The sequence below is a fragment of the Chlorocebus sabaeus genome, chromosome 7 (assembly GCF_047675955.1).
Source record: "Chlorocebus sabaeus isolate Y175 chromosome 7, mChlSab1.0.hap1, whole genome shotgun sequence".
NCBI classification, from domain to species: Eukaryota; Metazoa; Chordata; class Mammalia; order Primates; family Cercopithecidae; genus Chlorocebus; species Chlorocebus sabaeus.
In genome coordinates this window covers 41,932,550-41,948,600 of record NC_132910.1, presented here as the reverse complement: position 1 = coordinate 41,948,600, position 16,051 = coordinate 41,932,550, and the positions used below count along the sequence as shown (strand labels likewise).

The following is a 16,051-nucleotide window of genomic DNA, read 5'->3' as shown; positions in this document are numbered from 1 at the left end:
TTTTAATTTGAGTAGGATCAAGGATTAATGTTTAATATCTATGAATTTAACATGCCCAGTTATATCTCTGATCCTTGAAATTGAAATAATGAGTTACTTTCACGGCAGCTACATATCTGATTTATGAAGTCTACACAACAGCTATTTTAGCAAAAGCATTCTTACTGTCACAAAATGATCATAAATATACAAAACATGTAGAAAAGAAAATTGTGAATAAAGTTCCATGAATAAATTTATAATTTAAATTTGTTAATCTACCTTTTATTCCCTTAATATCTTTTCAAGTTTTGTATCTGTCATTTAAAATCTAAAAAATTACTGATTATTAGTAAATATATTTGAGTGCCCCTGACCTTAAAACTTAGGTAATTTCTTCTGGCACTAGGAGTCATCCACTATGTTAAAAGTAGAAAGATGGCGTAGTAGAACTAGAGTCAAACTTTCTTTTTAAGAATGCAAAACGGACCAAATCCCATGAATTGGTCTATCAACTCCACCAAGTTTCTGAACAGGATTAGTTAGAAAGCAGTGTGCTCAACTGAGCGCAGTGGCTCACACCTGTAATCCCAGCACTTGGGGAGGACAAGGCGGGTGTATCATGAGGTCAGGAAATTGAGACTATCCTGGCTAACATGGTGAAACTCAATCTCTACTAAAAAAAAAAAAAGAAAAGAAAAAAAAGCAGTGTGCTCAATAACACCTGGCAATACATATAGTTTGCTTTTTACTTCCATTTTTCTCTCAGTTCACTCTCCATGGTGCACTGAGTAGTTACAGAATACTCTCCCAGGCTTCTAGGTCATCAAAAGACATTTAGAGCTTGTTCAGCCTTGTAAGAAAATAAAAACTACAAAACACGTATTGTTCTGCTGTATTATCCCCAGTCCTATCATGATGCAACTGAGTGAAATAAATCAGGTTCAGTTTTTTTCTGGGAGTATTAGATAGCTTCTAATAATTTCTTTTCTCCTCTAATAATTTATTTTCTCCTCCAAGTCAACTATAGGTATGAATGAACATATGATCAATATTCAGAATAATACCACAATAGATGTAAGAAGTCATTTCTTATTTATTTCTAAAATAAGGAGAATAATTTTTCTTTGTGGCACATTAATCTTATAACTATAACACCTAATCAAGTATTCAGTTTTAAATTTAAATGGTAGCCATTTATCATACAAAAAATTTTAAACTGCCAAGTAATTAATGATGTGAAATATATGGAAACTATATTAAATTTAAATAATAAAATTGCTGTCTCTAATATCAGCAAGGTGCTTCCCATTATATTTTTCTGACATCATAATTTTTTGAAAGTAAATTCTAACTCATTTTAAAAATGCTTTCTACTTTGTTTCTTATTCCAATTAAATGGTAAAGCATGTGGACACTGTTCAATATAATGCAATAATTTTTGTCTTTGTTTTTTAGGTAAAGAGCATATTTCTCTTGAAATTTGTGAATTTCAAAGGGCAAAATAGGAAATAAAAAGATTATGCCTCTAGCATTACTACATTATCCCATTCAGAGTGGATGATCATCAGGTCCATGGAATTAATTTCATAATTATTTATAATATAATAGAAATAGTACACAGGACAAAGGAGTATAAACATATATTGCAGTGCTTATTATTTGTCTAATATTGACTCATGGATTCACATACTTAACTTAATCCTTGACATTATTTAGTTAATCAGTTTATTATTATAAAACATACCAAAATATGATATGTTACTGAGAGGAAAATTGTGTACATTTGTATCTGGAATGTGACATATTTTAGTTTAGGAGACACTAGAGTTTATAGCTTGATATTAACATAATAGAACAGCTTCTAAAAGCACAAAAATATTTAAAAATAGAAAATTATTATAAATATACTAATATTTAATTATTATTGCTCATTTTATTAAATGTCTTGAAATACAATAATAATAATGTTCAAATAGTAACTTAGAATGTAAAAGTAAGAGATTACGGGGCTACAGAAAATATTTATTTTAAATGTTCCATTTTAAAGAGGATATAATTAAAAAATGATTTAGACATTTAGATTATAAAAGAGTTGACGATTTTAATTTGTATATTTTATTTATATTATCTCCACTACATGGCATAGATGTCTGTTTGAAATCTAAGATGACAAATCCTTGACATTTTAGAACTTTGCTAATTTCTTACCATCCCACATAAAAAAGAATCACAATTTAATTCAATTTAGTAAAGTCTAATGAACTACTTGACACTCCAAGCAGTTTCATGTGAACAATTTTACAGAGAAGTGCCACATAACATTTTATAGGATATGTAGAAATTTGGCACCACCCTAATTTATCAGAATCTCAAAAGTGCAACATTAACTGTATAAAAAAAAATTTGAACATTCTAATACAGAGTAAAGACAGAAAGAAAATATAAAAACTCTTTCCATAGAATAGGAAAAATATCATCCCCAGGGTGAAATTATGATTAATATAGAATAACTTAAACACATAGAATATATCCTAAAAAATAATTGATAAAAAACGTAGCACCTTACACAATACTTTGTATACCTTAGTTTTGATACATAAAAAATAAACATTACCTGAAAGCTGTACAAACTTACTGTCATTAACCAATTTATGTTATATCTAAACTGTCATTAACTAAATGTAACACATAAACAAATGTGTTTGTAAACAAAAAATATTTTGACTATGATGATAATACAAATAATAAAATGCAGTTGACCTGGTTATGAACAGATTCTCTGGATTGGAAAAGATTTTAAAGATCATTTGATCCTATTACTTCTATAATGCTTGAATTCATTGACACTATTACTACAAGATAGTTACATAAAATTGTCAGTCATGGGCCAGATGCAGTGGCTCTTATCTGTAATCCCAGCACTTCGGAAGGCCAAGGTGGGCGGATCACAAGGTCAGGAGATCAAGACAAGCCTCGCCAATATGGTGAAACCTCGTCTCTACTAAAAAATATATAAAAATTAGCCGGGTGTGCGCCTGTAATCCCAGCTAACTTGGGAGGCTGAGGCGGGAGAATTGCTTGAACCCAGCAAGCGGAGGTGGCAGTGAGCCAAGATCGCGCCACTGCACTCCAGCCTGGGCGACGAAGCAAGACTCCATCTAAATAATAATAATAATAATGATATATTTTGGCATACGGTATTATAATATCTAAACATGCATGTGACATTTTTAAAATGGATATATTAGTTGGGGAAAACACCTGGTTATATTTTTCATCTTATACTAGTTCTCTAAGCTCATATGTGCCTCTTTATTCCTGACAAAACGTGTAATTTTAGCTTTACTGACATGAGTTTAAGGAAAGTTACTTTCCAAAGAAATGTAATAATCAAAAAGAAAGAAACAAAAAAAAAGTCTTAAGAAATAGCTAGTAAAATGAATAATGACACCAAGTAGAACAAAAGCATGAAAAAAAGTTTTCTTCCTGGCTCTTTTGAGAGAAAAACATACACATAAATGAAGAGGTACCGATTGTGATAATCAACAGTGAAGAATTTTGTTACTTATATTCTTCTTTTATATTATGTTGATTTACATATGGTAATCATCTTAAGCATTATTGGCTTATAATGACATTCATATTTTTTAGATTATAAAAATCTACAAAAAGAACTGCATATGAAATAAAAAGAATGATTTCACAGTGTGTCAGATTCTAAATTCAATAATTAAAGTAATTTAAAAGAAAGTACAGTCCTGGCATGGTGGCTCATGCCTGTAATCCCAGCACTTTGGGAGGCTGAGGCAGGCAGATCACAAGGTCAGGAATTCAAGACCAGTCTGACTAACCTGGTGAAACCTCGTCTCCACTAAAAATACAAAAATTAGCCAAGTGTAGTGGCACATGCCTATAATCCCAGCTACTCAGGAGGCTGACGCAGGAGAATTGTTTGAACCCAGGAGGTGGAGGTTGCAGTGAGCCGAGACTGCGCCACTGCACTCCAGGCTGGGCGACACAGCAAGACTCCATCTCCAAAAAAAATGTTTTAAAAAAAGAAAGAAAGTACAACTTATTCTTTTCTTAAACGGTTATCTTGAACAAGTTACTTAATCTCCATGTGCCTTTGTTGTCTGACCTGTAGCTTGCAGATAATAATAACATATAATCTTGTTGGGAAGATTAAACGAATAAATGTTTGCAAAGCTTAGATTACAGTATGGCACCTAATATTAACAACATTTAAGTGCTACTGAATAAACAAATCCATTATTTTAAAGAATAGATTTAAACAATAGATTACAACATGAATTGATAAATTCAACACATAATTATGCTTACAATGTAAAATTTCATCATACGCACCCAAGATTTAAAAAAGAAAATGATAGAAACATCTGTCCTCAAAAAATACTTGTCTTTAATATCTGGTGAGAGAGAGTGAAGAATATAGGCAATTGAAATTCTGTCTGATAAGTACTATAATAGAAGTCTTCAAATATTATAGAAACACACAGGAATCAATCTGTCTACAAGTACTTTGATTTTTCCATCCATCAGGGGAACTTTTTAACTCAAATAATTAAAAATATTAATGAATGTTTATTTTAGATACCCCTATAAAGCAAAGAAGTAAGATATGCTACTTCACATTTTACAAGAGGCATTCCCAGACTTTTGCTCATTAGAATTTCACTGTGTTGCTAATGTTTGTTTCACAGTTAAGAGAACCAGTATGCAGCAAAACATAGCACTTCTCCAGGGCTGGCAATCAAGTTTCTAGACTTCAAGTTTTCAGACCTTTCTTTTCAATACTGATGACAAAATTGCTGTTTGAATTCCCTGTGATATTTTCAATATTAATTATTCAAATGTTAAATATATTAATATTAAAATATTAACAGTAAATATCCAATCTAATTTTTTAAAATTCAATAATGTTGGACAACTATCATGGTTGGTTCTACCTTCTAAATAAAAGAAAATGTGTTCTACCTCAAAAGTAAGTAAAAATTAACCAATTCTCAGGTATTTTTTGAGTACCTACTAGTTATTGCTATTCCAAACAAAATAGAAGATTTAAAAAAAAAAAAAAAAAACCCAGGAAACATTTGTTGTAAAAGGACGTAATCTACCAGATGAAAAAAAGATAATACTTTTTGCTAAAAATGAGCAAATAATCACATATTGTGAGTAGGCAAATTTGAGGAAATACCTAAAAGCATAAATGCCATAGAACATTATGTATTCTTATAGATCCAATCCCTTATTCTTATGCCCAACTTCCTCATGAAAGAGATATTAAATCTGTTAATTTTTATTGTGCTTCTTCTTTGTGCCCAGCATTATTCTACTTGCTCTACTTTGAAAATTGAATACTTTTAAAATGACCTTACAAAACAGGTGCTATTGTCTTTATTACATATATAAGAATACTTGATTTCAATAACAGTAGTACCTGCTCCTTGCTCCATGTCAGCTAAATGCCAAATAGAGATGAGATGTTTTAGATTTCAAAGTTTTTGCTTTCTCTGCTAGTCAATCTCCCCTGGAAGGGGAAAAGTAGAAAATCAATATTGGGTTATATAGCATTTATTTATAGTATTACTAGAAGACTTATGCTAAAACCTAAATTACAGAATATATTCAAATAAAATATCTTATGTATTTGTAAATCGATTTTTTTCCATGGGATGAGGTTAGCAGGGGGAATTGAAAGCTGGCAACACGCCTTTTCTGCGTACATAAGAGCTACTTTCACAACAACGGTGATGCACCTGCAATCTTTTACAGTGATCTGACAAATCTGTATTTATAGTACACTATAAAGAGTACAATGATAACTGTACTGCACTGGTGAGCTGAAACACTTCAGTCATATTATCAGGTTGTCCCAACTTATCTGAAAAATAGTATTTGTGTGCTCAATGTACAAAGGATTGTCAAACTAGATGCAAACATTACAATAGGATTTCTTGCCTTGACAGGGTAACTGCACAAGGGACCAAATATTATGACTCAGTAAGGAGCAATAAACAGCAGAGAGATAAAATAACAACACTGTCAATCAAGGGCAGCAGTTTCTCTGGGAATTTTTAAACATTTTTATTTTTCGTATTAAAATCCACTGGTTCTTGATGTTTGAAACCCTTCTTTAGTTGTTGTTTTTTAATAAACCAGTGAATAATGAGCTCATATCTTTCCAAAAAGTTGGATAGAGATCATAAATAAAATATAGAAGGTTGATGGCAATCAGTCCTTTCACAAGGTAACAGTGATATAGCATAGTTGACAAAACATCTAGTTGGCTGCCTTTCCACCAAGGCCCGGCAATCAGAAAGGTAAATGCCCCCATCAACCCTCTAAGCTCTGTCCACCACTACCAGTGATAGACTGTTCCTCTGCAGCCCATGGGTTGTGGGTTATGTGGTCTTCCAGAGGGGAGGACCTAGGGCCATTTGAGCAGTAAATTCTGTACAGAGTGAGTGGTGAAGGCATAGTCTCCTAGTGGGTGGGAGCCCTTGGCCTTCTGGAAAGACATCTTATGGAAGGGGGAGCAGCTGGAGAAGGGATGTGACACAGTTCTCTCACATGCAGGGCCCAAGGCAAGAATCCCTAGTGCCCAGATCTAATGGCAATGGTACAAAGGGATAAATCCAGGTTATGTGAGCCCTGAAGTTTATAAAATCTGGAGGGATCTCAAAACACACACATACACACACACACACACACACACACACACACACACACACACACAGGAGAAAAGAAGGAAAAATTTCCAGGATCGCTTCTAGGGCTTTATATGGGGCCCAGTGTAAAGCTGACCCCTGAAGATTAAGCTTCCTCAGTGGTACAGCTAATGTATTCCTGCTACTAGAGTGAAAGTTTGGGGGAGTGGTACTTGGTCAGAGGAGATTTAACTGGCTTTAGGGGCTAGTAAATGGGCCCACAAGTGATCTTTTCAAAGGTCTCTTTCTGGGCCAGTATTCTGTAGTTCCCTAGTCATGGGTGCATGAGAGTCCTTTGTCCCTCTTTATGGGGTATTCTCATCCTTCAGATAATTCACAAAAACACTACAGCCTCCCTGACTAACTCTAGAGTCCTAGATGGTGCTGCTTTCACAGCTGGCCATTTTTCACCCTCTAGGTTTTCTGGGCAGTCTAAATTTCTCAGGCATGAATCCACATGTGTCCCTTGTGCTTCCAACTGCAGAGAACACATCTGAAGCACTGAATGATTCTTCTGAAAATCCACTATAGATTTGAGGTTAGAAAGTTTCTCCTCCCAACCTTAACTTCCTCCAAAAGCTGTGTAAGAGACCCATATTTAGGTAACAGCTTTCACCATGGAAATCTTATCTCCTCACTGTTCTCCTCAGATAGTTGTTTCCACCCGTGAATTGACTGAAATCATGAAACACTATCCGTTTCTTTTGAATGCCTGCATGAGGAAGAAGGTTGTTTCCCAATCATAGTATTATCCTGATATTTATGCTATCCATACCTCAGTATCAAATTTTTTTAATGGAAGAATTTGAAGGCACCAAGTGATGGAGGGTAAATGAAGGAAAATTGTTAGTAAAGAATCATAAGAATTTACATAAGAACCTAGGTGGAACTTACTTATATTGTGGACAGTTTCAGTGAGAATCAATGACAGTGATTCAGAAAGGAATTTTATGCAAAGTGCATTTATGTGTGTGCATGTTACACTTATAGTTCAATTGATATAATACTCAACATAAATTAAAAGAATATCATGACTCTCCATTCATTAAACTATTACTAAATCAAGATAACATGTTAGGATTTTCACAATATTACATATTTATCATAATTACAATTAGTAATGAAGATAATTTCTCATTTTCATTCTTATTACAAATACTTAGCAATGTATTATAAGTTATTAATTTAATAACTGTATTTAACTTGCCACGGCTCATAAATATATATTGACACAGTTCTCTTTTCACATTTCCCCATCCCCAATGCCAGCACCCTACTCCAAGCTACTATCAGCAATCACCTAAATGATCTTACTGTAGCCACTCAATCTGTCCTCCATTTAGTAATGTACTGATAACTATTTAACTAGCTCTCCTGGAGAGGAGGAAAGTCCTCATTTGTAGAATTTCCCAATGCTATGATGTAACTACACCCACCGTGGCTGATTTCAAACTTTCAGTGTGAAATCACTGAATCTAGAGCTGGGGAGAACTGCTATCAAATTGGCTCTCCTAAGCCAGCTCCATTTCACCACTACCCCAACCATACCTAATTCATTCTCTATAACAAACAAACAAAGTTTTCAAAAGGCAAATCTGACCATGTCGCTTGGCCCTGCTAACATAATTTGGCTTCCTTTTCCTCCCACAAGCCTTCCTTCAATTTCTCCACACTCCCACCCATCACAGAATATCTTAAGAAGCTATTTTGTTTTTTCAGTTAGTTAACTAATATTCTGTAGACGTTAGCTCAAGAGTCACTTCCTCAGGGACATTTTACCTGACCTCCTTGGCTATGTTACAACCTCTTACCACAGCCCTTATAATGAGATTATAATGAGATACACCTCTACATTATAGCCACAGCTACACTTTTGCTTTTTCTTTTCTTTTCTTTTCTTTTTTTTGGAGACAGAGTCTTGCTGTGTCACCAGGCTGGAATGCAATGACGTAATCTCGGCTGACTGCAACCTTCACCTCCCAGGTTCAAGTGATTCTCCTTCCTCAGCCTCTCGAGTAGCTGGGACTATAGATGTGCACCACGACGCCCAGCTAATTTTTGTATTTTTAGTAGAGAAGGGATTTCACCTGCTTTTCAACACAAAATCCCTATCACTATGCACAGTGCCAAGAACAAAGCAGACACTCAAGAATTACCTATTTTTGATAAATTAACAAATACATATCTGCCTAAAGGCATAAATAAATATGTTCCCCTGAAGATTGTCAAGGAAAATTGGAGATCAGCTTGTAATATTATTCTTTGATGTCTCTTCAATATAACTACAGAGTTTGTGTAACAAATTTAGGAGACTAAAGCGGTGACCTTAGAGAGAGTACTTAACTGTTCCAATTCTAACATGTACTATTCATTCAGATAAATAAACAAAAAGAGCTGACAAAACTTTAAACCTGTGTGTTAAGTACCCTCTAAGAATAAAATAGGTTAGTGTTAGCAATTATTTAAAAATAAGACTTCTGTACTAAATGATAACATCTGTGACTTTTCAGAAGGAGTTTCTTGAACCTACTTCATGACAAGAAACTGAAGCATTACAAAGAGGTCTTGAAACTTGGAGTGAATGACAATACGTTTAAGTAATGCTTCATCTACGCAAGAGTCAACAGTGAATCAAATCTATTCCTAAAGTTAGATTTATTTATATAAAATAATATAAAAGCGTGGAAATGGACAAAGAATAGAATAATTTTTATTTTACCTCTGCATTTCTAACTTTACAATGGCCATAAAAATCCCTTCATTTCAGACGTTGAGCTATGGTATGTACAGAATATTTGCATTTCAACAAGCATATTTCTCACAAAGTATTAATACAAAATATAATCCAAAGCCAATCATGGTTATTCTTTCATTCTCTTCAGAGTTTGAGCTCTATGTACATTTCATGAAATGCTCATTTACATAGAACTGACTTGAGAAAAGTAGAGTTTTGAGGAACATGCTGAGTGTAGCTGGATATTTGGGCATACTTTTAATAGTAGGTTTTTTATGAATTTATAATTCCCCTCTGTGTGTCCATGTGTGCCCATTATTGAGCTCCCAATTACAAGTATGGATATGTGGTATTTGAGTTTCTAAGTTATTTCACTTAGGATAATGACCTCTAGCTCCATCCATGTTGCTGAAAAGACATGATTTCAGTCTTTTTTTATGGTGTATATATATATCACATTTTCTTTATCCAACCATCTGTTGAGGGGCACTTAGGTTGATTCCATGACTTGACTATTGTGAACAGTCACTCTCAAAGCTTTGACCCCAGCATTCTATGCTTATGATTAAATATTTGAAAATTGTACATTCTTTTTGGATTACATAGATTATTCTATTTTTTAGCAAGTTTATCCTTTCCATATGAGTTACATATCAAACTAAACTCAGAAGTGAAGTAAAATCCCCATCTTTGTTTCCTGAATTAAGATGAATTTTAGATATTGCAACAAGTGGAACGCTCTGGTCCTCTCCCACTGTAAGGCGCAATGTAGCTTTCCTTCTTAAAGATTTAGATAGTTTCTCCCTATCACTTGCTATGCTGAAAAGTTTATACTTCATTCCTAGTAGGAGTTCCTAATTCTTATTTCTCCTTATCAAATGTCTAAAAACTAATAAATACATGAGAATATTTAATAACGAATTGTCAAAAGTAAAATATTTATCATCAGAATATAACTAAACATTGGTTAGATAATACAAATATCTCAGTCATAAAATGTTTTTTACTTTCTAAAGTGATGTAATTATGCATTACATATTCTTTCTTATGTACAGTCTTACATATTCTGAGATGACTATTACAGTTAATTCTTAGGAACAAATTTACTGGGTTCTGAATTAGATGACTCTATGAATCCTATATTTTAAAGAGTCAATGATTTATGAATTTATATGTGGACTGTAAAATTCAAGGGGAAAATTTACTTAAAGAAGTAATTCCTTCCTAAATTAAAAAGAAATATTTGCTATCCAAAGACAATATCTCAACTTCCAGCATTAGTTTTATATTGGTAGGTGATTATTTTATGTCTACTATTTTTTTTCTTTTTTTCTTTTTTTTTTTTTTGAGATGGAGTTTCACTCTTGTCACCCAGACCGGAGTTCAATGACACAATCTCAGCTCACTGCAACCTCTGCCTCCCAGGTTCAAGCGATTCTCCTGCCTCAGCCTCCCAAGTAGTTGGGATTACAGGTGCCTGCCACCATGCCTGACTAGTTTTTTTGTATTTTTCGTAGATACGGGGTTTCACCATGTTGGTCAGGCTGGTCTCGAACTCCTGACTTCAAGTGATCTGCCCGCTTTGGCCTCTCAAAGTGCTGGGATTAAAGGTGTGAGTCAACGCGCCCAGCCCTATCTAGTATTTTTTTTCTTATGGTAAATCCAAAATACACAAAACTGATATCATAAAGGGCTTTAGTAACTCCATTTATAAACAGTTGATGTGGCTATTTGACAATTACGTTTGTTGCAAAAAAATTACACAATTTATATGTTCTTGCCTCTCTATTATGTTTTAGGCATTGCATTATGAGGTAAAGTATCTCCCACATTAAAAAGAAACAAACAAACTAAGGTTAAGAAGGTTTATTTATTATTTATTTCAGAGACAGAGTCTTGCTTTGTCACCCAAGCTGGAGTAAGGCAGTGGCATGGTCATAGCTCTTGGCAGCCTAAAAGTCCTGGGCTCAAATGATCCTTCCCCCTCAGCCTCGTGAGTATCTGTGACTATAGGTGCAAGCCACAGTGCCCAGGGGTTAAGAAAATTGGGGGAGTTGGGGGAAGAATCTGCCCAAGGCCTGGATTCCTAACCACTGAGTTATACTGCCTCTCAATAGCACAGCCAGAACAAATAACATAAAATAAAATTAAGTAGGTAAAAAATAATTTAAAATAAGAAATAAAGATACATACATTATATTTTAGTATTTAAATGTTTATGATTTAAATATAATAAAGAATTCTGACTTTTAAAATTAATGGTGATAATATTACCTATATTGAACATCCATTATTTTGACACCTCATCTATCTCTGCCTTCTTTTATCAATATCACCAATATGTCAATTGTGGAATCACCTTTCCCCTCCAAATTTCATTCTGTGTTCCAAGGCTTGTATGCAACAACAAATTATCTAGTCAATCACCACCAAATACTTTCGGATATAGCGATTGTTTCAGAATTGCCATGTCAAACAAGCCAAGCTAGTCAAAGCCAATCCAATTACACTCAAATCTGGGTTATTTTTGGTTTGATTAAAAGGAATGAGAAATTACCTCCTTCCACTGGATTTGTGGAGAAAATGAAAATCAATCCCAGTTGCTGCTGAAGGCAGCAATATCACCACTAGAGGATCCTCCCAGAAAATGAAAACCCCAGACAGAAGAGTCAAGCAAAAAGATGTAGATAGAATGACCCTTGATGATATCATTTGAGAACCAAAACTGTACTTGAAGAAATTGCTACCTTTGTACTTTATAAATTACATGAGCTGATAACCACCAGCACTCTTGATTCTTTTTTCTGAAACTAGTTAACATTTGGCTTCTGTCATTGACAAACAAGAGTTTTGAGTTAATCACTGTCTTGGCATTTATACTGTGTTGTCATATGTTCACATCTATCTTTTAATTCTCAAAATAATAGTGTGAGGTATGTAGGATATAAACAATTTCCATTTGATAGCGCCATCATTAAGATCACAATTGAAGACAGAAGTTATTCATTGAGACAATATAGAATAGATTATTTTTAATGCACAAAATTTATTTCTTCTTTCTTTATACTAATATTAACACATTTATTATAAATCACATTTTCTTATCAGTTATCTAATTGATTTTACAAGGCCTTGAAAAATTAAATGAACAACTCACTGTTTCGAAGGCTCAGGAAATTTTGGTTCTTCTCTTTTCTTCATTTCTATTGTTGGTTCCATAGGAGTAAGAACTACTGCAGCACATGAGACGACAGAGTGATATGAGTCCTCCCGGCAAACTGTTTGTTCAAAAAAACCGAGAAATTGTAAATGTCAAAATTATTTATGAACTAGTCTCACTTCTCCTTTTTCCCCTTTCTATATTTAGTCTAATAAAAGATCCAATTCTACTAAAACATTAATTATTAAATTATCCTTAAATATTTTCTGCTCTAAGTCTTTTCACTCACTAGCTATATGACCTTGGGCAATTTTTCTTTTTTAAAGCCCAGGATGGAAAAGGTATTGCCAACAGTTTATAGTCCTTTTCTAAAAAAGCTTTTCATCCAAGAATGAAAAGTGCACAAGTTGTACATATACAGTTAAATGAATCTTTGCAACATGACCACACCTGCTAAGTCAGCATCAGGATCAATAAACAGTGCATCACCAGCACCCTAAATCCTCCTGTGGTACCCCTTCCCAAACACTACTGTAGCCTCTGAACTTAACCACTATCATCATTTATAGAACCATAGAGAAGTTTTGCCTATTTCTGACCTTTATACAAATGAGATCATATTCTTTTGGGAGCATATTTTTTTATTGTTTGTTTTGTTTTGTTTTGTTTTTTGAGATGGAGTCTCGCTCTGTCGCCCAGGTTGGAGTGCAGTGGGACGATCTTGGCTCACTGCAACCTCCGACTCCCAAGTTCAAGGGATTCTCCTGCATCAGTCTCCCGAGTAGCTGGGATTACAGGCACCCGCCATCATGCTGGCTAATTTTTGTATTTTAGTAGACACGGGGTTTCACCAGGTTGGCTAGGCTGGTCTTGAACTGCTGACCTCGTGATCCACCCGCCTCAGCTTCCCAGAGTGCTGGGATTACAGGCATGAGCCACCGCACCAGGCCCATTTATTTTTGAGAAGGAGTCTCGCTCTGTCACCCAGGCTGGAGTGCAGTGGCATGATCTCAGCTCAATGCAACCTCTGCCTCCCAGGTTCAAGTGATTCTCCTGCCTCAGCCTCGCGAGTAGCTAGGACTACAGGCACATCCTATGAGGCCCAGCTAATTTTTATATTTTTTAGTAGAGACAGAGTTTCACCATGTTGGCCAGGATGGTCTCAATCTCCTGAGCTTGTGATCCACCCACCTCCACCTCCCAAAGTGCTGGGATTACAGGCGTGTGCCACCACACCTGACCCAAGCATATTCTTTTATGTGTTTTTTATTTCATTCAATGTGTGCTTATAAGATTCATCTATGTCTAGTAGCAGCTGGTTCATTCTCATAGCTGTGTGGCTTTCCACTGGTGAATATACCATGATTTCTTTTACATTTCATTAATAATGAACACAAGCTATTTTCAGTTTGGGGCTATTTCAACTGTCTATGAACATTCTTGTACTTTTTTAAACAGTGCACAAACACATTTATATTGAAAAAAATATCAAGAAGCTGTAATCGTTTCTAGGATATAGTCATGTTTTATGTTCTGCTTTAGTAGCTACTGCCAAATACAACTCAGAACTGTCTGTACTAATTTGCATTGCCAACAATAGAGAAAGAGTTTCAGTTGTTCCACATCCACACCAACACCTGGTTTTGTCAGTTTTTTCCTATTAAAGTTTTAATATTGTATTAATTTTCTATTGCAGCATAAAAAATTAACACAAACTTAGCAGCTTAAAATAACATCCATTAATCATTTCACAGTTCTGGAGATCGGAAGTCCAGATGGGTTCAACTGGGTTCCCTGATTAGGGTCTTACAAGGCCAAAATCAAGGTATCAATGAGTCTGGGCTCTTATCTAATGTCTCTGTGTGAAGAATCCACTTCCAGACTTACTCAGGTTAACAGAATTTACTTCTTTCCAGTAGCAGGATTCGAGTCTCCTTTTACCTTGCTAGCTGTTGTGTCTAGGCACCACTCTGAGCTTCTAGGGCTACTCACAGGTTCATGGCCTATGGCCCATCCATCTCAGCAGTGGGGAACATCCTTCACATTGAAGCCCTCTCGTGCTTTAAATATCTCTGATTTCTTCTTCTGCTACCAACTAGGGAAAAAAAAAATTCTTTCTGCTTTTAAAGGGCTCATGTGATTAGGTTAGGTCTACCCAGATTATCTCCTTTTTGATTAACTCCAAGTCAACTTATTAGTAGCCCTAATTACATCTGCAAAATCCCTTTAGCCAACTAACAGTCACAGCAGTGATGCCATATCATCTTCCCAGTGAAGAAAAGTTAAGGGCTGGAGTCATATGTCATCTTAGAATTCTGCCTACCAAAGCCATTCTTTTAAGTGTATAGTGGTATGGCATTGTAACTTCAATTTATGTATTTCTGATAATGAATGAAATTGAATATATATAGTGTATATTCAGTCATCTTTTTACATGGTTCTAATATGCAAAAATTTCAGTTACATGGTTTAGTTAAATAACACCAGTCACCCCCCAAAAACAGGGTTCAAATTGCAGTTCACATGGTATACCAACTGTGAGTAATTGTATAAAGTACAAACTTCTTTAGTAGCACTTCAGTACACAAATCACTATGTAAATAAAAGAGGTTCATCATGATCAGTGACACACACATCACTTCTTTCAAATTCTGTCAATTATTGATAACTAGGCATTACTCAGTTCAAGCACATAAATCATAATGTGTAGTTGCATTGCTTCCTTGTCTCCTTGTGATAAATTTATGTGACATTTTATAAAAAATAGACAATGTAAGGAAAAAATTTGCCAATGAAAATGAAAGTAGAGAAAATAAAAACTGATAGTGAAACCCCATCTCTACTTAAAATACAAAAAATTAGCCGGGCATGGTGGCATGCATGTGTAGTACCAATTATTTGGGAGGCTGAGGCAGAAGAACTGCTTGAACCCAAGAGGCTGAGGTTGCAGTGAGCCGAGATCAGGCCACTGCACTGCAGTCTGGGCGACAGAGTGAGACTCCGTCTCAAAAGAAAAAAAAACCAAAAAACAAAAAACTAACAACAACAAAAAAAACACGGAAAGTGCTGGCTGGGCACGGTGGTTCACACCTGTAATCCCATCACTTTGGGAGGCAGAGGTGGGCAGATCATGAGGTCAAGAGATTAAGACCATTCTGGTCAACATGGTGAAAGCCTGTCTTAGTTGGATGTGGTGGCACGTGCCTGTAATCCCAGCTACTCAGGAGGCTGAGGCAGGAGAATTACTTGATCCAGGGAGTTGGAGGTTGCAGTGAGCCAAGATCGCGCCACTGCACTCTAGCCTGGCCACAGGGCGAGACTCCATCTCAAAAACAAAATGGATAGTGCTGGAAGTGATATTTGAATCAAACAAAAAAACAGAGTGCGACAAACAGGAACAGTCAAGTTTTAATTACTCCATTACTTAATTTTACTTATAAAGTTAAT

General features: G+C 35.1%; 1 protein-coding gene across 2 annotated transcripts in view; it reads right to left on the bottom strand.

Moving 5' to 3' along the window:
* CCSER1 (coiled-coil serine rich protein 1) overlaps positions 1–16,051 on the bottom strand; it is a 1,436,819-nt gene that overhangs the window by 1,103,857 nt on the left and 316,911 nt on the right. For both annotated transcript variants that reach the window (XM_073017490.1, XM_073017491.1), the window contains exon 5: positions 12,602–12,722. In XM_073017490.1, coding sequence (XP_072873591.1) covers positions 12,602–12,722 — 121 coding nt within the window. The remainder of the gene's footprint in view (positions 1–12,601; positions 12,723–16,051) is intronic.